The 25,735-nt window shown below is 37.9% G+C and overlaps 1 protein-coding gene across 1 annotated transcript in view; it reads right to left on the bottom strand.

Annotated features, from left to right (window-relative positions):
* The window catches only part of LOC126298003 (vesicle-fusing ATPase 1), an 88,978-nt gene that overhangs the window by 6,101 nt on the left and 57,142 nt on the right, over positions 1–25,735 (bottom strand). Inside the window, exons 8-13 of the mRNA XM_049989321.1 lie at positions 18,976–19,200; positions 14,308–14,418; positions 10,509–10,697; positions 8,948–9,238; positions 8,511–8,695; positions 8,261–8,419 (exon numbers count right to left, since the gene is read on the bottom strand). Of these exons, the coding sequence (XP_049845278.1) occupies positions 8,261–8,419; positions 8,511–8,695; positions 8,948–9,238; positions 10,509–10,697; positions 14,308–14,418; positions 18,976–19,200 (1,160 nt within the window). The remainder of the gene's footprint in view (positions 1–8,260; positions 8,420–8,510; positions 8,696–8,947; positions 9,239–10,508; positions 10,698–14,307; positions 14,419–18,975; positions 19,201–25,735) is intronic.

Raw genomic sequence — 25,735 nt, 5'->3', positions numbered from 1 at the left:
GTTTATGTTAGTAAGCTGAAAATGCATTATTATACTGTGTCATGCATTGTTTGTCACATTCTGATCATGATTGTTTATGACCTGTCGCTGCTCGCTGCATGGCTTGCTTTTGTGCATGCTACCACCACTATAATGATCAACAAGAACTAAATAATAAGACTATGTATGATAGAAGCTGTTCTGAACAAGAGTTTAGCGAAAAATTTTCTCTGTTTGAAAATCTTTGCAGACGTCTCTTTAGTACATTACATTCTGCACAGAAACTAGAGTCATCTTAGATTTAAAAATCTAGTCAGTTGCCGTGCATCATTTCTGACTGTATCACTATTCAGCTTAAGGATAATATGAATATAAACATGACATGATATGTATATTCTTTAGAGTTTGCTGTTGTCTCACTCTAGTTTCATAGTTTATTAGGCAGACAGGATTTAAATGAGATAGCAGCAAACACGAAAGAACACGTGGCATAATGTTAACATTCTTCTACCTTTCTTTTAATTTATTTAGGCCTACTAACGCAGAGGTTTTGGCGCCAGTATTTATCTTTGTGCCTGCAAAGCATGCCTGTGTAGCACTACATATATTCGACAGCAGAAGTTAGTTGTGGCAGCACCTACCAACATTTTTCAGAACTTCAGCTTACTTTGTACTCAATTCTAAGCCGCAGGCGGTTTTTTGGATTACAAAAACCGGGAAAAAATGCAGCGTAGATTCGAGTAAATATGGTATACACAGTTTTGAAAAGATTGAACTGTGAATTATGTGTTGCTATTTTAACACATTATCCCGCATAATATGACAAAGTACTCATATTAGACACCTATGTTGATCAAATACAATACAGTGTGAAGTAGTCCACTTGATATGTTTGCCTTTAGTATGAGTTTGTGTTTGTCCCATAACAGGTGCCAAATGATTCACTTAATGCATAGTCACAGTATGAGAGGTTGGATCTCATGTCCAAGCTACCCCTCTCCACTGTTTCACAGTAGTGCCAGAACACTGGATCTTTGACAGAAGTAGAAGTAACAGAAAATTCTCATCCGTTGTCTAGGACATGTGCCCAGGTTTTCTTCCGAGGCAACCCTGCCTTACCCAAGCTGCTGCAGGCAGCAGAATGTTTACACCTACATCTATACTCTGCATACCACCATGAGGTGCATCACAGAGGGTACGTTCCATTGTACCACTTATCAGGGTTTCTTCCTGTTCCAGTCATGTATGGAGCATGGGACGAATGATTGATTGAATGCCTCTATGCATGCACTAACTACTCTAATTATATCTTCACAACCCCTCTGAGTGATATGTAGGGGGTTGTATGTTCCTAGAGTAATCACTTAAAGCCAGTTCTTGTAAACTATCCCAAGGAAGTCTCATAATAAAGTTTCATCTTTAAGTTCAGTTCCTTCATTATCCCTGTGAAACTATCCCACGGATTAAACAAATCTGTCACCATTCGTGCTACCCTTCCATGTATACATTCAATATCTGTTAGTGCTATCTGGTATGGATTCCACACAGTTGAGCAATATTCTAGAACTGGTTGCACGAGTTATTTGTAAGCAATTTCCTCTGTAGACTGATTCTGCCAACAAACTAAAGTCTACCACCTGCTTTATCTATGTCAGAACCTATGTGATCATTCCATTTCATATCCCTACAAAGTGTAACACCCAGGTATTTGTACAAGTTGGCCAATTCCAACAATGACTCATTGCCATTATAGTAATAGGATACTATGTTTTTTTTTTCATTTTATGAAAGGCAAATTTTTCCTTTCTGAACATTTAAAGCAAGTTGCCAATTTCTGCGCCACTTTGAAATCTTAACATCTTATTGAATATTTGTGCACCTATTTCAGATAGTACTTCATTATAGACAACTGCATTATCTGTAAAAAGTCTGATTTTACTATTAATATTGTTGCAAGATCATTAACACTTTGCCATCCGCACACCTCATACAAATTTATTTGCTTGGAGCCAGCAGCGCTAACTGAGATTTCATGGCTTGTCACCAGTTTGTTTCATATATTTGTTTATTTGCATTGTCTTTGGTACTCAGTATTTCTCTTACATATGACATGCAACAAAACAGTCACCAAGATGAAATGCAACTCAACAAGACTTGCAAATTAAGTTTGTTGTGTTTGTTGTTGTTGTTGTTTTGGGAACATACATGGCAGTTTCTTCATTTTCATTTATTTGTTTCAGAAATATTTAGGCCTATTAGTTGGTGTTATTTTATGTGACCAGAAAGTCTGTTAGCCGGATCATGATGAGACATACACGATGTAGTGGCAACCTCCAAGTTTTGCTCCACACTGTCATCATAAATAATCGTATCGTCTCTTTCATCTGCCAAGATGAAAGGGCACAAGTACTTATAAGAACAAAAAACTTGTTTATGTGTGTAACTTCTAGTTACCTAAACAAAACACCACCAGAATGCAAAAGATACTAAAGTATTGTCACCGGCCACTGCATGATGCTATGCTCATGTCACCATTGTGGTGGCCATTGACCACTATTTCGCGTGTGACACCACTTTGGTGTTACCGGACAGCAGAGTGTTAATATACAACATAAGCATCAAGAGTCCCAACACACTTCCCTGGGGCACACGTGAATTTACTTCTACATCTAATAATGACTACCCACCCAAGATAACATGTGTCCTTCCTACCAAGAAGTCCTCAATCCCGTCACAAATTCCACTTGATATCCCATATGACCATATCTTTGACAATAAGTGTAGGTGTGTTACTGAGTCAAATACTTTTTAGAAATCAAGAAATACAGCATCTACCAGATAGCCTTGATCCAAAGCATTCAGTACTTCACGTGAAAAAAGTGCGAGTTGGATTTCACATGTTTGATGTTTACAAAATCCATGCTGGGTGGCACTGAGGATATTTAGTTTTGGGGATAACTTTTACTACCCTTCCCTTAGATGTGTGTGACCTGTGCCTTTTTCCAGAAACTGGGGATAGATTTTTGTTCGAGGGATCTACGATAGATTATTGTTACAAGAGGGGCTAACTCGACTGCAAAATCAGTATAGAATCTGACAGGTATTCCATCGGGTCCTGGAGCTTTGTTCAGTTTCAACGATTTCAGCTGCTTCTCAACACCATTGATACTAATACTTATTTCCTTCATCTTTTCAGTGGTATGAGAATTAAATTGGAGCAATTTTTCTGTGTTTTCCTTTGTAAAGGAACATTTTTAAATGGAGTTAAGCATGTCATCTTTTGCTCTGCTACCCTTAATTTTGGTTCCTGTCTCATTCACTAGTTATTGGACACTAATTCTAGTTCCACTAACTGCCCTTACATATGACCAGAATTTCTCTGGGTCCTGTGAAAGATCACTTGCAATATTCTGCTATGGCAGTCACTGAACACTTCACGCATTGCTCCCTTGACAGCCAAACGTGTTTCATTCAGCATCTCTCTACCTATAGCCCTAAACTTTGTTTTACACCTATTATGCAGTAATCTCTGTTTCTTTACAGTGACTGTATACCATGGAGGTTCCCTCCCATTATGAACTGCTGTTCTCAGTCCATATCTATCTATCCAGGGCATGGTTAACTATTCTTTTAAACCTGAGCCAGAGTTCCCCTACATTCTCCTGCCTTGTGCTGAAAGTTACATGTTCCTCATAGAGATGTGACACGAATATTTTTTTCTGCAATCTGGTTGATGCTGTATTTCTAGACTTCCAAAAAGCCTGCTTGTTTTAGTTGTCCTTTGTACTTTGGTCATTGATACCAGTTTTGAAGTGGACATCCTCAAAGAGGTCAGGTCTATTTTTTGGCATTAGATGCAATATATTTCCACCATGAGTGGGGCTCCTAGCTACCTGTTCTAAGCAGTTTTCAGAAAGGCATTTAGTATAGTTTCACAGGATGTCTTATCACGCCCACCACTAACAAAACTGTTAATTGTTGGATGATAACAGTCTCCACCGTATGATTGGGGAACTTACCTAGAAGTGAAATGAGGTTCTCTCTAATGTTTTTGGTTACAGAAATTATCATTTTATGCCCACACCAAATTCTGAGTCTTGCCCAAACAATCTCACATGCAGCTTCAATTTCTACCTCACTGGATCTAAGTTTCTTATCTACTGCAACAAATACACCACCTCCATTTCCCACTTGCCCGTCCTTTCAATATACACTTGAATTTTCCCCAAAAATCTCACTATCAATTTCAGGTTTACTAGAAATCCTGACAGTTTTCCAAACTTATGTTGAGCAAGTGGAAAGGTAGATAATGGCATGGTCTGCCCACCAGAATTGGGCACAGAGAGAGAGAGAGAGAGAGAGAGAGAGAGAGAGAGAGAGAGAGAGAGAGAGAGAGAGTGTGTGTGTGTGTGTGTGTGTGTGTGTGTGTGTGTGTGTGTGTGCGCTTTAAAAGTCTCAAGTAAGTAGAAAGGTAGAAGGAGTTGCATTACGACGCCTGGCAACCGTTTAGTCTAAAGCCTCTTGCAGTGATAAATGCAGGAAGCATCTCTGCCTCAAGCCTTTTTAAAAGGAATTGCTTTAAATTTGTAGCTGGGGTGAGGGGGGGGGGGGGGGGGGGGAATAAGTGTTAATGCATTGTTTGTGCTAACAGTAATAATGACAAATTTGTCAAATGAAAATTAAGGCTATAACTTTTCCTTTGGCTTTTCATTAAAAAGTAACCCTTGTGGTGAGTAGTGGGTGGTACTTCATGTACAACTATCACTTCATCCTTTCCTGTTCCAGCTGCAAATGGCGCACGAGAAGATCGACTGTTTACCAATTCTGTGTGAAATCTGTGTCTAATCTTATCTCTGTGGTCTTTCCACGAAATATGTTTAGGAGGAAGCAATATATGGCTGACTCTGCTAGGAACAGCTGGTCTTGGAATTTTAACATAAAACAACTCTGTGATGCGCAACACATCTTTTGTAGCATATGCCACTGCAACCCAATGAACACCTCTGTAACATTTTGCACTTCGTAAATGAACTGTGACGAAACTCGCTTCTTGTCTATGGATCTTCTCACTTCCTCTATCAAACCTATCAGGCATAGAGCTCAGACTGATGAACAGTATTCAAGTAATGATTGAATGAGGATTTTGTAAGATACTTCTTTTTTTTTGTGGACTACACTTCTTGGGGATTCTACCAGGTGGCTATAATTAATCTGACGGTGCTGCTGTGCAACCTATATATGTTGTAGGATGCGAAAACATTGTGGGTACATTCATTAATCAGTGCACTCGTGGAGTATGGTGAAAAAAATAGTTCCACTTTCTGCTACCAGGTGAAAATATGGTGCTGTAAGCAGTGAACGAGGGGTGTTGTGCAGGGAAAGGGCTGAAATGATCGAACACATGATAACAGTGGTTCTAGCACATTTATTAGGATATGTGTCACAACATGTTTTCAACATGATCTGTTGACTCTCCAACATGGAGAGCATTGTCAACAGTTGCTCGCAGCATATCCAATGTAATCAAAGTGATGCATCATCATATGCTATCCTTCAGATCAGAGACAGTCCAGATACATCCCTAATAGACATGACCTTTCCAATATCCCCACAACCAGAAGTCAGGGGATCTGGAAGGCCACAGACCTTGAAATTGCTTAGATATGTTGCTATCGTTACCGATGTTTCTTGAAACCAGTCTTTAACCAGGCAAGAGACATGGGGTTTCATCCTAGCTTGCACAAAAATAGTAATGTGGACACAGTTGTGATCTTGCAAAACTACAATCACGATGCACACATAGGTCCTTACAATGAACAGGTGTCATTACACCGAACAGGCCCTTGATGTGTCACCACACCACTCCGTCATATAAGCTGAGTGCAGTCTATGTTCTTGCACAATATATGGTGGAGTAGAACTAAATATGTGAAAGTTCTGTGCATTCATAGCACTGTGCAGAGTAAAGTGTGCATCGTCCATCAAAAGAATATTCCCTGGCCACATGTCAGCCACTTCCATGCAAGGCAAAAAACAAAGGGCAAAGTCATGGTGTTGCAACGTACTTTGGGCTCATTTGATGCATATTTGAATCTTGTAGTAATACCAGCGAAAATGCACTGTAAAATTCATTTGAACTGTTGACCAAGGGAGATACAGCTCTAGCACTCGCTGCAGAATTTGAGGCATGTGCTGCACAGTTGGTCATAGATACAGCATCTTCATGAACAATTGTCATGGGAATGGGCCACCTCTCTCTTCCTGCTGCCCCACCTAATTCACCCGTTTCTTCAAACATCTTGGTTGTATTCTTTAGTCCATTTATTGACATGGGATCTCTATGCAGCTGTTTCTGTCAGCGAAATTCCCACAATGCAGTGCTGCTATTTCTGCCATTCTGATAAAACAACTTTGCCAGTAGTACACAGTCTTTCCTCTCAATAGTTTCTGTGCTTCATACGGAGAACTTCAACCTTCTTAACTCTTTACAACAACAGTATGTAACAAAAGAAATTGACATGTGTCAACAAGTAACAAACAGAATACTGACATCAAATTAGGAAATATTTCACATTCTGACTACTTACAGTTTTTGCCTGATAGCGGGGAGTGGAACTATTATTTTTTTCAGCATGCTCCATAAGCACACAGTAGTGGCAGCTAACATACCTACAATGTTTCAGCATTATGCATTATATACAGCCCACACTGCAACACTATGAACACTGTCAGTTTAATTACAAGGGTTGACTGAAAAATAACACCTCCACCTTCATAACAACAGCTGGCAGCATTGGTACACGGCAAGTACTGACTTGTTCCGGAGCCTCTTCTCTACAGCTCCAGTTGGCGGGAAGCCTTAGCATTGAACAGTTGTGTTATTACAGTATGAAGAATGGAACCCTGTGCAGACGGTTGGTCAATGCGATTTAAACAGCATGCAGTCAGTGAATTCTTGACAGCAGAAGGTGTCAGCCAAAAGGAGATTCACGAGAGACTGAAAGCAGTTTATGGCGATTGTGTTGATGTGAGTACTGTGCGTCATTGGGAGAGTAAGTTTAAATATGTTGAGGTGGCAACATCTGACCTGGGTGACAAACAAAGATTTGGAAATCCTGTGACAGCAACCACCAAGTTTCACAAGCAAAATGTTGACAGATTGATTCAGGAGGATCATCGTATCACTCAGAAAGAAACTGTAAGCACAATCGGCATTTCACAAGAAGGTGTGAAGAACTGTGAGATTGTGGTTGCGGAAACAGTGTCAACTCCTTCCATGATGGCTTCAGAAAACTTTTTCATCATTGGCAGAAATGTATCCAATTGGCTGGCAATTATGTGGAAAAGTGAATATTGGTAATTGAAGATCACATTCTAAGATTATTTCTGCATTTGATTTATTAAAATAGTCCCATCCAAACCCAATTAATGAAGGTGGAGGCATTACTTTTCATTCAACCCTTATATTACCAATTATTAATCTCAGTCTCGCCTCAGATCCACCTGCAATTAGTTTTATATGATTGTTCCAATTTAAATAACTTTGTACACATACTCCCAGGAATTTAACAGCCGAAAAACCTATTTTTAAGGTGTAAGGGGTTGTTATCCTGCCCAGAGATTTACAATTGGATCACTACTCGCCATCAGGTGGGCAGAGACTAGATAGGAAGAGCAAATCTGAAGGTGCAGCATCACCATGGATTCCTTGCATCAGAAGTGCCAAAGACTTAGTCTCAGGTGCCTCAACAGCACCACAAGCCAGCATAGAGGCCTGAAGCCTGTCTTGGCATCCACCAAAACTTCAAACTGTTTCTGGACAGTGGCCAATTCTTCGCCCATCTGTACACAACAGGCACAGTCTTTATCTATCTAACCTAGGTTTGTCTATACCACAGAGAATATAAAATTAACCCAAGCAGTCACTAGATATGATGTAAGTACTTCTGCTATCATGTTTGTGATTATTAATACACTACAAAGCAGCTCAAGTAACACTGCTACTCTTCAAACATACTAACCACAGAATAAGTTTATGAGTGTTCCAGATGTTGTTCACCTTTTATCCACACAAAGATAGAAATACTAACTAAATCCTGTGTACAAATGGAAAAAAATAACAACAACAACAACAACCTCCGCCGCTACTGCAGTGCTCTCATATTTCCTTTGGCACCGATATAACTACCAACCCCGACCCCCTCCCCATCACCACTGCCTTTGCGCGGTTTTTGTTATTCTGTTAACAAGTGAAAACATGTTTAACAATGTTATCACTTACCGCTGGCCCTGTATTTTCCGACTAATCGTAGCAACATCTTTCTTCGAAAAAACATCAGTTTCTTCTAGCACAGCTATAAGGTGCTCTGGTTTAGAAAGATTTGGTACATGGAGTACAGCTGTGAAGGCAGACATCATTTCCATGTCTTCAAGAACTTGCCTGCAATAATTTCACAATAAGTAATACTTCAACAAAAGTGCCCAAAAGTTCTTCACAAATATTTTCAATCAAAACAAAGAGGTACATTTACCTTCTACTACTGGTGCACAGTATGAGGAGTTTCCTGCCTTTTGGTGGTTCTTTCTTCAGAAGCACTAAAAGTGCCTGGAGTGTCAAATTGGAATACCTGGGTCCAATAGGACCATAATCAAGTAAACGTTCAATATTATCAACAAGTATACAGCTGAGTTGTGATCTATATGCATCATCAAAAACCTGAAACACAGTGTATTCACACATATTTACATTTTTGTATTTGCACAACATTAATATCCCTCACTACAAATTTATACTTCCAACTGACATTCATATGCATTTCTGGCATAAATTAAACACACACTTCTGTAGACTATATGCCATAGCTTACATTCCTTGACTGTGGAGTATGATCCTACACGATTTTTTAAAAAAGCTCAACTTTTATCACACTTTAACATAATTTAAAGTAGTAAAAACATATATACACACCTTCCTGATTTGTAAACATTTTGCAGATTCTGTATAGCCAACCATTTCTTCAGGAGAACACACTTTGACAAATGGGAAATCTGAATCTTTTGCAAGCTGTGCAGCAATAGCAGTTTTTCCTGAATTAGGAGGTCCTTCGAGCAATACAGACACCAATCCTGATGTGTCTGTCATGCGAGCTTGTTGAATTAGAAGCATGCCATCTTCAAACACACCACTAACAGGTGTACCCCAATTGATAATACCACGTGACAAGAAGTGTTCCAGTACTTCTGCACTTGTACCAAAAGCCTGTAACCAAATAACATAATGATAATGAACGTGTTTACTACTGATAACAAATATAAAATACAATGAACTGCCTTCTAATTCCTGGTCAACTAATCTTTCTCACATAAATAAAACATTGTCAGAGACATTAAAACAGTTCACACCACAATTCGTATTTAGTGACTGGCTTCAGTTATATTACCATTCTCAGACCAATTTAATATCCACAGTGAGACAGTAGCATTAATAGTGAAATACTCTCTAGTAAGTGTCTGTCAAATGTTTAAAGGAAACAACTTCTCAGATATGCACGCCATGTTATGAGTACGGAAAATAATAGGACCATATGCATGTTGAATTCCAAGCCTTTATATTTGTGTCCTACACTTATCCCTGTGTTGGCCCTGGTTTGAGAGATCTCCAATGTAAAATTCAACTTCCTGTGAAACAATATTTTTCATTTAATCAGGACTATGGTGTACCATATTTGCAATCATTTAGAAGATAGTTTTCTTCAAAATTTATCCAAAGGAAAGTAGTCCTGTGAAAGGCTAGTTGTGTAGTGTGTTCTGTGCCTATAGAAAAGTATGAAAGAATTTTGTATGAGATCTTTTTGGTAACACAAATGCTCAACATGTTTATGTATAAAGGTGTAACAACTTCTTTGGGCTGTGACAGCTTAGCAAACTTCTCAGATAAGAAAGTTTTGGGAAACTGTGCACTGATGGACCTTTTTATCCTTCATTTCTTGCTGTTTGATGATAACCTTAGTGCTCAAATTCATTTTAATTTTTGAAGTCATCCAATGCCTTTAAGATACGTTAATATTTCCAAGATAAATATCCAGAAGCACAACTATGACATCAGTAACAGCAACCTCGAGAATTACATAAGTTGTAGAAATGTGATCCATTAATACTCTAAGTACTGACATGTAATTTATTACTTTTTCTGTGTAAGAAATCCTACAGATGAAGTTCAAGATATCAAACATTAGATCTGTTTCATCAAGGCTTGAAGCAAGTATCAGCTGCACTCTCATTGCAGAAGCGTAATTGCATAGACTGAATTAGGGGACTACAGCAAATGTATATCAGGATGGAGGCACTGACATTCAAACCTCATGCAATACTGGTGTACCATCTCAAAATCTAATTACAAAAATGAAATCTTATATTTTCCAGTTTATCTGCAGTGGAATTTGTTATGTGGAACAGACTGCTATGGCCTTTTAGAAAAGTTTTTATTCCCAATTCGCCTAAATAACCAAAAATAAATAATATTTTCTTACTGGCTTTATATCATGTTCCAATGCATGCAGAAAGTCTGATCTGTCAACCAACAGCTTCTCCATTGCCTCGGGATCAACTTCAACTTTGCTTGATGCTTTGATGAGTCTGTTCATGGCAGTTGATTGAGCAGCACGCACCAGACCTTCCAATTCAGCGCCACTGAAATTTTTTGTCAGTGCTGCAAGCTCCTGTAACAGCAAGGCAATAATTAAATAACACACTACGACACACACATTTTGCTGGGACATTTATACTTCCGATTTAAGTAATTATTTCATTCCATGACTGGACACTATCAAGCAAGCAGTATGGAAGGGTTTCATTGAAAAGTAACTGAAATGCACATTTCTGGGTTTTTTTTTAATGAAGCAAATTTCTATTTCATGTTCCTTGACAAAGCCCAAAATATTGTACTATACACTTAAAACAAGCCGCAACAAAAAAAATATTCAAACACACAGTTTTAATCTGCCCGGAAGTTTCATATCAGTGCACACTACACTGCAGAGAGAAAATCTCATTCTGAAAAAAAAAAAAAAAAAAAAAAATATTCGTTTCAAAGTTCATCATCTGGCAAAATTCAGCCAACACCTGTTTTGCCAAGGTTGTTCATCAACCTCCTTTTGAGAGGTCACTAGTCAAACAGCATTACTGAACAAGCCATCACATACAAGGGTAGGTAAAATGAATACACACTGAATTAATTGTGGAGGCTGAGTATACAAACTGTTTGATACATCCCAAATGGGTTCTCTCCCCATGCAACTAAGTAAAAAAAAGTGGGAGTGGGTGAAGGTCACACAGTGCTATGAGAAAATTGCAAAATAGCTGCAAGAATATGTTTTCACAACAGTGTTTATTGAGATATGACCGTTCAATGTGCATCATATACATTATTACATTCATAGTACACTTTTTTTTACATTAAGGACACCAATAGTGGCTTTTGGGTGTTCTGATGATTCACCTCAACATACCATAAGCTTAAATACAAAAATACAGAAAGGAGAAAAACTTCCTTGGAGCACTACGGGCTTTCAATTACCTGTCTTTTTCCATAACATTACTACATTGACCCCCTTTCATAAGCCAGCTTTCCTGCAATATCTTCACATCATATTAGATCATTTGATTTCTGACTGTATCCCAAACCATTCTGGGGTGGAAACTAAGTTAGAAATTTTTTATGCACTAGTAAATATAGTAAAACCCCTTTTTAACAAATCTATGGGGACCCAAATATTTTTTTCCTTCAACAACAGTTTGCCTTAAATCTTCTTCTTCTTCTTCTTCCATAGAAGGAGTGACCCCGAATCAGAATTCAGTCATGTTTAGGTACGGTAAGTGCTATTTAATTACAAGATTACCAATATCATGTGCTGCACATGTATAATTATTATACTTATCACGCAGCACATCCTTCAGTTTCTTTAAAAACAAAGATGACTTTTTTTTTTGGTCCTTCCAGCAAACTGTGGTGAAAGAAGTTCTAACTTTAGTTAGTTGATATAAGTTAAAACTGATTTAGTTACATTATAAGAGGAAAAATTTCTAGCAGCATGAAGTTGTTGCATCATACTAATTCTCATCCTTGGCATCATCACCAGCAGCTCCTAAGTCACTGTTGCTCCACATATATTTCACACATTTCACTTGCATCCATTTTGGATGTGGAAATAAGGAGATCAACATCATTAAGTCTTAGAATATCGCATTTTCATGAATACCAGTGATTCTTCACCATTCTCGTGGAAAAACATTGTTCTCAGCAGCAACTGATATGCTGCAGACAATGTTTGCGAAAGAATTTAACACAATCTGTAATGTTGAACAACTCCACGCAACAACCTCCTCAGTTACTTCCTCTCAAGAAATGGAATCTACTTCGGCACAACTGCTACTCTGTATTTGGCATTAACGAGTGTGATTCCCACAGAGACTTCTGAAGTTTGGAGGAACGAACATGACATTTATATGCCTCAGAAAATACAGGGCACCTGTCAATAATAAGTACAATTTTCCTTCCTACTGCACTAATCTTTTGATCTAAATGCCTAAAAAATCTCAGATTTCTGATGTCATCCAGGCACTGTTGTTGTACATGTAGGTACAAAGTAGTGTTTCTGCATTGAGGTGACAAACGTCATGAGATGGCAATACGCACATATAATGATGGCGACAGTATCACATACACAAGGTATAAAAGGGCAGTGCATTGGCAGAGCTATCATTTGTACTCCGGTGATTCATGTGAAAAGGGTTCTAATGTGATTATGGCCACACAATTGGAATTATCAGACTGAGAAGGAAATGATAGTTGGAGCTAGATGCATGGGACATTCCATTTTGGAAATCTTTAGGAAATTTAATATTCTGAGATCCACAGTGTCAAGAGTGTGCCGAGGATATTTAATTTCAGGCATTACCTCCCACCATCAACAATGCAGTAGCTGACGGCCTTCACTTAATGACCAAGAGTAGCAGCATTTGCGTAGAATTGTCAGTGCTAAGAGACAAGAAAGACTATTGGAAATAACTGCAGAAATCAACGTGGGATTAACATTGAATGTATCTGTTATGACAGTGGGGTTAAATTTGGTGTTAATTTGGGCTATGGCAGCAGACAATTAAGTTCCCAAACAATGATGGAATTTTTATGGATGGCAATGTGCCATGTCACTGGGCCACAATTGTTCACAATTGGCTTGAAGGACATTCTGGACAACTCGCGTGAATGATCTGACCATCCAGGTCACCCAACGTGAAATCCTATAAACATTTATGGGACGTAATCAAGACATCAGTTCACGCACAAAATCCTGCATCAGTAACACTTTCACAATTATGGACAGGTATAAAGGCAGCCTGGCCCAATATTTCTGCAGTGGACTTCAATGACATTGTATCCATGCCACACTGAGTTGCTGCACTATGCTGGGTGACAATATTGGGAGGTATCTTATGGTTTTTGCCACTTCTGTGTATATTTTCAAAAATCTGGGAATTTAAAATTTTTCTGTTATTAGTGGACATCAACACCTCAATAAACAAACAGCTGCACTTTTCACACTTCGTAGACTCACTTTTTGTGGAAACTAATTTCTGATTGGTTCCATGTATCTGCCAGTACCACTACAAGGGAGGTCAATAACTTTACTACAATCTAGGTATGTGTCGACTGAATGAATCTATTACTGTTTACTCCATCACACAACACACAGTACGGCATGTGTGAAACCGAAGTAAATCAGAGATTCACTCTGACATGTTAGGAATTGCATGAAAACTGGATTTTAATGTGTAGAATGTTTCATATTTATTTCTTAAAAACTGACTTTTTCTTAAAGCAGTGTTGAATAAAAGCAGAGAGGAATAACACTGTTCTTATGGGAGTTGCATCAGCACCAATGTAAATTTTCATTAAAGGCTGGTTTGTTAATTTAGGGTTTACTATAGGTCTATATCCTAAGCTCCAAGTGATGTAAACAAAATTTAACTGACATACAGACATAGGAATGAGCCTTTCTTTGTTTCAGTCATGCTCCTCTTTTCCATTCTCAATAACACAAGACTATTATTGAAACACTCACGAGCTCATATCCTTTTAGCAGCACAAATATCTAAAAACAGCACATACATTAAAGCATTGGTACATCATACACTTTTCGGGATAATATATTATGAGACTAAGTCTCTAAAGGAAATGAGTTATGGATTACACATACTAAGTAATGTATAAAGATGTAGATGGATGCATTATTAATTCTTTAATTAGAATTAACAACCCAATATGCAAACCTTTATGTCCACATCTGGTGCAAGCTTCTTGTGATCCTTCATTCTGCTTGTATGTATACTGAGGATCTGAAAACGCCCATTCTCATTTGGAAGACCTATTTCCATCTGGACCTACAACAAAAATAGATAAGGAAAAAAATTTAAAAATGCAGCAAATGAAGCAGGAAAAAGGTAATACAAACGTTTAAAAATCAAGACTGACAGGAAGTGTAAAATGGCTAAGTAGGAATGGCTACAGGACAAATTTAAGGATTGACAAGCATATTTCACTAAGGGAAAGCTAGATAACACAACAGGAAAATTACAGAGGCCTTGGGGGGGGGGGGGGGGGTGAAGCAGCTGTATGAATATGGAAAACCAGTCTTAAGCAAAGAGGTATAAGCTGAAAAGTGGAAGGAGTATATAAGAGTGTCTGTACGTGGGAGAAAACTTTAAGACAATACTATAGAAAGGGAAGTGGACACAGAAGAAGATGAGATGGGAGATCTGATACTGCAAGAAGAATCGGACAGAGTTCTGAAAGATCAGTAGATCAATGTTAGATAAAGACCCCAGGAGTAGATGATTTTCCATCATGATTACTGATAGCCTTGGGAGAGCTAGCCATGACAAAACTCTTCAATCTGCTATACAAGATGCACGGGACACGCGAAATACTCTGACTTCAAGAAGAATGTAGTAATTCCAATTCCAAACAATGCAGTTGTTGACGTGTGAAAATTACCAAACTATCAGTTTAATAAGTCATGGCTGCAAAATACTAACTGAATTCTAAAGAATTCAGAAGAATGGAAGAACTCTTGGAAGGTGACTTTGGGGGAAAGCAGTTTGAATTCCGAAGAAATGTACGAACGTATGAGGAAATACTGACCCTATGACTTGTCTTAGAAGATAGGTTAAGGAAAGACAAACCTATGTTTATATCATTTGTAGACTTAGAGACAGCTTTTGATGATGACTGGAATACTCTGAAGGTATCAGGGGTGAAATACAGGGAGCAAAGGGCTATTTACAATTTGTACAGAAAGCAGATGGCAGTTATAAAAGCTGAGGGGCATGAAAGGGATGCAGTGGTTGAGACGGGAGGGAAACAATGTTTTAGTATGTCCACGATGTTATTCAATCTGTACTCAGGACAAGTAGCAAAAGGAAAACAAAGAAGAAGTTGGAATAGGAATTAAAGTTCATGGAGAAGAAATAAAAACTCTGAGGTTTGCCGATGGAATGGTAATTCTGCAGAGACTGCAAAAGACTTGGAAGGGCAGTAGAATGGAATGGACAATGTCTTGAAAGGAGAATAAATGATGAACAAAAAAAAAAAAAAAAAAAAAAAAAAAAAAAAAAAAAAAAAAAAAAAAGGGGGGGGGGGGATAATGGAGTGAAGCTGAATTAAATCAGGTGATGCTAAGGGAATTTGATCACGAAACATGACACTTAAAGTGGTAGACGAGTTTTGCAACTTGGGTAGCAAAATAACTGTGAAGTAGAGAGGATATAAAATGTAGACTGGCAATGGCAGGAGAAACCTTTCTGAAGAAGAGACACTTATCAAATACAAATTAAAACATTAGTAAGTCTTTTCTGGAAATATTTGTCTGGAGTGTAGCCATCTATTGAAGTGAAATGTGGACGATAAACAGTTTAGAGCAAAAGAAAATATAAGCTATCAAAATGTGGTGCTGCAGTACAATGTTGAAGATTCATTCATCTACATAAACATCTACATCGATACTCTGCAAATCACATTTAAGTGCTCACACAGATGGTTCATTGAACCACCTTCAAAATAACTATTATTCCTATATTGTATATCTAACAGAAAAAAACCAACACCTACACCTTTCCGTGCAAGTTCTGACTTTCCTTATTTTATTATGATGATCATTTCTCCTTATGCAGGTTGGGGTCAACAAAATATTTTTGTAAGATTCTGCCACAGTGGTAAATGCCTTTGTTTTAATTATGTCCACCTCAAATCCTGTGCCAGTTCAGTGACACTGTCTTCTCTATTTTGTGATAATACAAAATGTGCTGCCCTTCTTTGCAATTTCTCAATGTACACTATCAATCCCATCTGGTAAGGATCCCACACGGTGCAGCAGTAGACTAAAAGAGGATGGACAAGCATAGTGTACATTACATTATCGTATTTACTCGAATCTAAGCTGCACCTGAAATTTGAGACTCTAAATTCAAGGGGAGAGAAAAGTTTTAGGCAGGCCGCATCTCCAAATCGAATCAAAGTTGGTCCATTGTAATATGAGACACAATTTAGGTCGAATGAATGACGATACATCTACAGTAGTTTGGTTTGAGTCGCAAGCTTAGCAGTTAAGCTTTACAAGGTAGCCATTGCTAAGCGTCAGGCACTCTGTCCGTATTTATACAGGTACCCTTCCTTTTTCACGTGCTTCGTCTGGTTTGAATTGACTGCTTATTTTTCTTTGATCTGATATGTGCCGTTTTCTTTGTTATAGCTGTTTACGTCACTCTAAGCTGAAAATTCATTACTGTACTGTGTCATGCATTGTTTGTCGCATTCTGATAGCGCGTGTTTACAGCCTGTCGCCACTCGCGGCATGGTTTGCTTTTGTGCGCGCTATCGCCACTTACAATTTAAACAAAAAATTGTTACTTACGCTGCTGCTTTCTTTGATAATGATCAACAAGAACCAAATAATAAACTGCGTATGATAGAAGATGTTCTGAACGAGAGTTTAGCGAAAAATTTTCTCCGTTTGAAAATCTTTCCAGGCGCCTCTTTAGTACATTACATTCTGCACAGAAATTAGCCATCTTAGATTTAAAAATCTAGTCAATTGCTGTGCTTGATTTCTGACTGTATCACTATTAGGCATAAGAATAATACGAACATAAACATGACATGATATGTATATTCTTCCACGTTTGCTGTTGTCTCGCTACAGTTTCGTAGTTTATTGGGCAGACAGGATTTAAATGAGATAGCAGCAAACACGAAACAATACATGGCAAAATGTTTATATTCGTATTATTCTTATGGTGAAGAGAATACTGCATGTGATTCAAAATTCATAAAAGTTCCTATTAGCAACCATCTCTTCTCACAGGTAGGAAAAAATTCAGAACGTAGAGCTGGCCATATTGACGAGTAGAGCTGGCCATATTGACAAACATCCCAAAGAGTCTTGCCAGTCGGATTTTCGTAGTACATTGAAATTCAGAATTTGAAAGAGTATTCCAGTCAACATTGTCAAAAGCTTTCTCTAAGTCTACAAATGCTAGAAACATAGGTTTGCCTTTCCTGAATCTAGCTTCTAAGATAAGTTGTAGGGTCAGTATTGCCTCTCGTGTTTCCATATTTCTACGGAATCCAAACTGATCTTCCCCGAGGTCGGCTTCTATCAGTTTTTCCATTCGTCTGTAAAGAATTCGCGTTAGTATTTTGCAGCCGTGACTTATTAAACTGATAATCCAGAGAACGCATTTAGCATAATTTTGGATTATATTTTATGCATACCTCCAAAATTAAATAAGTACTTTCACCAACATATCAAGGGTACATTAAAGTCACCACCAAATAAAATTGTATAAGTCAGGTAAGTGTTTGACATTAGATGGGTCAATCATATAACTATTGAGGAGGCACTGTATAGAATTGGGGAGACAAGGAAAGAAGGAATCAGTTGATAGGACACAGTCTGAGACATCACAGGACCAGTTGTTTAGTACTGGAGGGAATTGTGTGCATTAAAAATCTTACAGGGAGACCAAGATATGAGTGTAGTAAGCAGATTGAGAAGGATGTATGTTGCAGTTGTTATTCAGAGATTAAGAGGCTCACGCAGGATAGACTAGTATGGAGAGCTGCACCAAACCAGTCTTTGGACTGAAGATGACAACGACTTCCATAATAAATTTTTATGCACAGGTGGTGGTTTTTACATAGGTTTGAATATTTTGAATGACTTGTCTTGATTTAAATGTAAAATGGTTAATAATGTGTCTAATTTGAAGTTTTGTCAATAGCCTTTGTCAAACTTATTTTATACATCTTGCTGCAAAGATTTTATTTATTCCCTTTTTCCTTTTAACGCAGACCAGCTGAATCAGACTGTAGCTTCTCCACACATCACGTGTTAAATCTTCTCCACAGGCCTGAGGTAGCCTGAGAGCCCCAAACAGTGTAATTAACAGCAGAGGGAAATAATTATCAAGGTCTTATCACCCATACTCAGTCTAACCAGGTATGTTACACTACGTTCCTCACAGTACTGATGCAAACTTTGGTTGTTCATTGGGCACCAGTGTTTGCATATGCAAGTTTGGTTTATTGTGGAACTGGGCGAAAGAAGACAATATCCAAACCAAGCCTATACACACACACACACACACACACACACACACACACACACACACACACACACTATCTTACTACAATTATTTTTATTTTTATGTGTCTTCATTTCTTTCATTCAGAACTTTCAGATTCATGATTTGGAACAGAAAAATTTCATAAAATAGTAAGTAAATGGCAACAAGCACTTAAAACATTCAATTTCCTGTGGATACTATTGTTCAGAGATGAAATATTGCTGTGAAAAGAATGGAGTACACATGCAAAGTAAATGAAGGCCACCTTAAAGCCACAACTTAATTTTCAAGTAATATCTCAAAATTTACTCTTACCTCTAAGCGTCCAGGTCGAAGCAGTGCTTCATCTATCATATCACGTCTATTTGTCATTCCAATGACTAATATGTTGTTCAATTGTTCGACACCATCAATTTTAGCCAGCAGCTGATTTACAACAGTGTCATGAACACCTGTGTTCCCCGCGACAGACCCACGGGACTTGCAGATAGCATCAATTTCATCAAAAATAATTATATGAAGACCACTATTTGGACCTAACTGAAAAAAAAAGGAATAGTAAATTTAACACCAATACTAACAAATTTCTTTGGAAAAAAAACTATAAATTCTGGATATGTACAATTCAGTTTATTGTTAACTTCACAACAACTCAATAGCTTGTACACATGCTAGGGTTGCCACACACCACTATGAAATGGGCCAAAAGCCAATATGTGATAATGGCTTCGAACTGGGCATGTCACACACTGTTGACATACTGTAGTAGTAGTAGTAGTAGTAGTAGTAGTAGTAGTAGTAGTACCATATATACTCTAATAATCCGCGCATGTTTTATCCCGAATTTTAGGATGAAATACTGGGGTGCGTGGATTATTCGAAACATTGTTGGTACTGCTCCGCTTCCAACAACAGATCCCATTCTACTATTGCATTGTTGCGGCCTCAGTCTGACACACATCAGTAGCATGTTAGGACTGAAGTATTAACATCTTCAAACTTGTTAATTATGGCTACAAGTTCTCGTTATTGCTCGTACACTGCTAAAGAAAAAGTGAAAATTATTGAAGAAGCCAAGAATATTTGAAACCGTGCAGCAGGAAGAAAGTACAACGAGAGTGAGAGTTTTATTAATGACTGGTGAAAAAATAAAACACAGCTCCAAGAAACTAACAGTAATCGCCGGGCATTTCGCGGCCAAAAAGCGAAGCATCCGGACCTTGAGAAAAGGCTCTGCGATTATGCAGATAAGAAGCGACAATACCGATATGAGGTGACGAGTGAAATGTGCCAACTTAAAGCATTGTCTTTAGCCAAAGAACTAGGCATTACCAGTTTCAAAGCTATCCGTGGCTGGCTATCGAGATTTTTCAACTGAAATGGTTTAGGATTCCGGAGGAAAGCTACTGTCACTCAACGGCTTCCAGGCGATTACAAGGAAAAAATAGTGAATTTTCATCATTATGTGATAAATCTGCACAGCAAACAGTCCTATATATCATCGCAAATTGGTAATGCAGATCTAACGCCAGTCTATTTTGAGATGCTGCTCGACAACACAGTGAACAGGAAAGGAGAATCCAGCATCATGTTACGAACTGGCGACAGTGAGAAACAAATATATACAGTGATGATGTGTGTAACTGGTGATGGACGAAAGCTACCACCTTACGTGATATTTAAAAGGAAAACTACTCCAAAAATATCAGTAAAAGGCATACCGGTATTAGTGATAGCGAATCCTTATAATTGACTGGGTGACACATGTTTGGCAATGACATCCTGGTACGTTACTGAATTTATACACCATGTTGGTCCTGGACAGCTTCCGCAGACATACAACTAAGGAAGTGTGAGAAAAATTACAAAAAGGGAAAACTGACAGTCATTATCACTGGAGGCCTAACATCCATCCTACAACCACTAGATGTGTGTGTAAATCGGTCATTCAAAGCTGCGCTTAAACAGCAATATATGCAACGGATGGCTGATGAAAACCGTAAGTAAGTGGAAAAATCAAACGGCCGGATTTGTCCCTGATTTGTGAATGGGTGAAAAGTGCATGGGACTCCATTCCGCAACCACTGGTGGAAAAATCCTTCAAAAAATGTGGAATCACAAATTGACTGGATGGAACAAAGGACGATGCTCTACAGGAAGATGGTGAAGACAACAATGATTCTACCGCTAGTGATGACGACGAAAGTGATGAATAGAGTTGTAAGAGAGGAAACGCACCGGTATTGACTAAAATATTTTATTGTACATACCGTATTAACAAATTCTTAAACAAGATAATTCACATTTCTTTTTTTGCTATTGTAGGTACGCGTAGAGTCCCAGCTGGTGGTGATAACGTTCCCCGGCCGCCCGCCTGTCTAATAGGCCAGCCGGCCAGCTGCATGCTGCTGGCTGCCCACCCGCCTGCTGGCCAGCTGCACGTCACTGAATCAGTTGTGTTTTAATGATGTATCAACCTGTACAGCAGCGTTGCTTCAAGCCAGTAGTTATTATACATACTTCTGAACACATCATAACGTTGGAACTTTCTTTTTTTTTGTAAATAAAATAAATTAAAGCAAAAAATAATTTTTTCTTCCTCTTCCTCAAAATTGGGGTGCACGGATTATTCGAGTATATATGCTAGGTAGTATGCAGCATCAAATCAGTTGTATTACTCTGCTGTCACCAAACTTCTGATACTGATATCTATAAAACCAGAGAGATCAACATATATGCTACTTAGACCCAGCCAGAATCTGAATGGTAAAACCAAACATTAAATGAGTATGAAATTCTTAAATATAATCTGGAAGTGGAACCTTGATAAATTTACTGAAGCACACACAGTACAAAACCACAAAAGTAAATGTTATTCAATAATATTGGTGTCTAATTGTATGTACCTTTATTGTATCCAACAATATTGTTAAAAATGCTAACAAAACCATTTGACTGTGCAGTTCAAACTATTCTCTAAGAGAAACTCAAGTTATGGCACCAGAGATCTCACTGGTAACTGGTTTTCCTGTTCACAGTGAAGAATAATCAGTATAAGTTACCACACGAATCAGTATTGGGTCCACTCTTGTTTTTGTCATGTACAAATGATCTTCCTCCATTTATCCAAAAAGCAGAAATATTTCTCTGTTGATGATGCCATGGACTAACTTCGACATTTGAAAATGGAAACAACACTTTATCAAAAATTAATAACTGATTCTCTGCAAATGCCCTGCCCCAAATAAGAAGACATAAAAACAAATCACAGATTAGACCATATGACTTCCGACTGCTGCCTGCAAGGCAGTATGAGCAGCAGTCTGATCTTTGGACACATGATCTGCATTTCAACAATCTCTCCAGCCATTATTACCGATAGAAGAATTCTGATGGTACATCTGCTTCTTTATTCAAATAGTTCCTCATTAGGCTTCACAAAGCTAAATGGATCCTGTTCCACGCCTCTCTGCCTCAGAAAAAAATATGAGGTGGTACTAGGAATCAAACCCGGGTATTTCCACACTGAAGGTAGCGAGCAAAATCCATATCACTTCAGGCAGCGGGGTTACCGTCATAGTCTCAGATGTTATTGTATTTAGCATATGTTAAAATTCAGGACTAAATAAGAAATACATACATTTTTTTTGTTTTCTCCAAAAAATTTCTGCCCTGAGACACAGGCCTCTAAAGATGACACTACGAACACCATTTTGAAGATGCGAATTTTTGAAATATTTTTAAAATTTTCATTTCTAGATCTTTGCTAGAGGGGTATTTTTATTTGAAAGATAATTGCTTTATGATTACAATGGTATCCTCCGTTTAGACATATCTGTCAAAGTTATTTTACTGTTGCCTTTTGATTTTTTTATAATTTACAGAAATTTTTTTTAAAGAAAATGTCAATCCAGAAAAGTTAGATTTTTTCTGTTGATTAGTATCATGTAGGACTATGTTCGGTGTACAGGAGAGCTTCCACTTTCAAGTTGGAGAGGTTTTGTTTTTAAAAATCTTTTTTCTATCTTTCAAGGGTAACATATATCTTCACTGAAGTTTCTTACTAATTTATTAGTTACAATGTTTATTTATATTGTCTTTGTTGCAGTTATTTCTTACATTTTGTTCTAGTTTCTTGTCAGATTCTTTGTCATGGTTGTTAACTGCAGGTTCCTGTATTGTAGTTCTTCAGTGCCAATTTGTTTACTGACGAGTATTCTAAGAAATATGAGACCATCCAGTGTGTTCTGTGTTTTCATTAGGAATTTGTCAGTTGACACGGTTGCATAGTGTTTTGTGAAAAGGACTGTTTAAATGTCTTCTGACTGGGGCCACAAGAGAGTGAAGTGTGCTGACTATTTGCATATCAATAAAAGAGTGATATATAAGACAAACAAAAAATTAAATTTGTTCAGGTTGGGAATAAATGTTCTAATTTGAAGACTATTTCAAAGTGAAGATGCTTCCGGTGAGGACATTTTGTGTTCTAAATGCTTTGACAGAATAACACATTGATAGTATCTGAACAAGTTGAAACCTCTCATGATGCAGATGATGCAGATTTTGCATCAGTAGAGGAAGAATTAAATACCTTTAATCAGTCAACTACAGAGGTAAGTGTTAGTTCCGTTGAGAAACTGTGGTCAGTGAAGTCGAGTCATAAGCTCTATGTATCAAGAAAGCACAGAGAAATTACTAAAGCTATGGATGAATGCACTACAGCAAAACTGACCACACTCTTCAAAGTAGAAATTCCATCTTTAGAAAAAAATTAACCAAAGCACTCTTGCTCCTCTTTCCAGGAATTTTTCACAAATATCAATTCAGCTATTGAATATTGTGCATCCTATAGTGAAAAGGTGTAGGTTTTAACTATTATTCCAGAGGCATTTTCAAAGAACACAATTTTGAACAATGTTCCATCAGTATCAAAGTACATTGTAGACAAATCAAGAAATGCGAGGTCTGTAAAAGGAGTCTTTGGAAGACCAGGTCACTATTACAGTCATCCTGTAGAAGCACACCTGAAGTTCAAATAGTGCAGTCATTTTATCTGAAAGATAGATGGGTCTGTTCTCACCAGAGTGCCAACAAAAAAGACACTATACCTGTAACAGTTGAAGGTCAAAAAGTTTTGGAAGTGAAGAGGTACACGACTCTCAGTACTAAAGAAACTTTTGCAATTTATAAGAGCAACTATACAACTTCACATATCGGAATATCAAAATTTTGTGCACTACGACCTAAGTGGGTAGTTCCACACCCACCTAGAGATGTCGGCCTGTCTGTGTGTGTACTGCGCGAATTTTGATCTTTTGTATGGTAACTTTGAAAAACTTACAAGAGCATATGACACCACGTCTGTGATGTAAAGTGAGAGACTTGTTTGTTTCAAGAATGTAATGACTGCCCTGAAAAGGGAGGACTGTCATTACACACACTTGGCTTGGAAAACGTAGCAGACAACTCTACAGAAATTACATATGCGACATGGGAGAAAAATAAACTAACTAAGAAAACTGTTGCCTTGGACAGTTTCATTAATGAACTTGGTAAATGGTCAGTGAAAGCAGTGACAGAACAGTATCTGAAGAAACTGCAACAGCAATACATTGCAGAAGTGAAAGGGTGTGTACAGACTGAAGAACTATGTTTAGTACTTCACTGTGATTTTGCTGAGAACTGGTCTGTAGTTCTCCCACAAGAAGTACAAAGGTGTAATTGGAGTAATGACCAGGTTTTAATTTTTACAGGAGTGACATTTTCAAAACAAGACCACAGGTGTTGCAGTTATAAGTGATGACACAGGACATGACTCAGCCTATGCTTTGCTAGCAACGCGCAAAATTCTTCAACTGCAAACAGAGGCGGAGAAGATGCTCATTATTTCTGATGATGCTCCCAGTCATTTTAAAAATAGTTGCCAGCTGTTTGATTGAGTAAGTTGTTTGTGCCAACTGACTGGGTATACAGTGCTACTGGTCACGGGAAGGGGCCTTGTGGTAGTGTAGGAGGCCTGCTGAAGCACCATGCTACAAAATAAACTTTCCAGACCAAATGCAGCTGTGATTCAGAACACTAAGGATTTTACAAGAGTCGTGAAATCTTACACACCCACAGCCCTCATTCTTTTGTCAGAGAATTCTGCGAGCAGAAAAAAGAAGAGTGGTCTAAACAAACTACTCCTGAGGAAGGAATTCAGAAGACACACTTTTGGACTCAAAGTGATGGGCGAACTCGTATTGCACACACTTTAAAGAGCAAGAAGGAAAGAAATTTCATTCGTTCAGCCAACACCTCAGAAACAGCAGGATAAAATTCAGATTCACAATCTGAGAAGGGGGATGTTTGTGGTGTGTGTGTATGACTGACTGATGGATTGCAGATATTATAGACACCAGTTACGAGTTAAATGAAATTGTAGTGAACTTTATGCTAGCACATGGACCAGCTGCTGGATATAGGTTTCCAGCTTAAGGGCAGCAAAAAAGTCATCAGCACTCACTTTCTGTTCACAATGTTTTGAAGATTCCTATTGGTTCAAAAGGAAGGCATCACACTATATCAAAGGAAGATACCGTGAAACACATTTTTAATTTATTGACTGGCTGATTTCAGTACAAAACAGAGTCCATACAAGTTGCATAAATTGAAAGCTTTAAGTCTTTGGACCTTTCACATTCATTTTGGAACCATTTAAAATTCTTGAAAACTGTCTCTCTTACTCATCTTTCAAAACTAAAATTATGTTAAATAAGGCTAGGTTTTGATTTTTACGAGCCTGTTATGTGATGATAAACAGGTTTTATGTGTGGCAAAAATTTACAATTCTATAAAACCTGCTCCACCTAAAAGTGAAGCTCTCCTTTTCAGGGAATGTAGAACTAGATGGTACTATTCAACAGGAAGGGAAAAAAATTTATGAATGTGTGTTTTGGAAAAAAAAATTCCATAAATTATAAAAAAGTTCAGAACGCTATAGCAAAATAAATTTGATAGTTAAGTCCAAATGGAGGATTTCTTTGTAATCATAAAATAATTATCTTTAAAAAAAAACACCAACAAAATACCTAGA

The sequence above is a fragment of the Schistocerca gregaria genome, chromosome X (assembly GCF_023897955.1).
Source record: "Schistocerca gregaria isolate iqSchGreg1 chromosome X, iqSchGreg1.2, whole genome shotgun sequence".
NCBI lineage: Eukaryota > Metazoa > Arthropoda > Insecta > Orthoptera > Acrididae > Schistocerca > Schistocerca gregaria.
The sequence above is the reverse complement of the archived record's forward strand: the minus strand, read 5'-3'. Positions and strand labels throughout refer to the sequence as shown.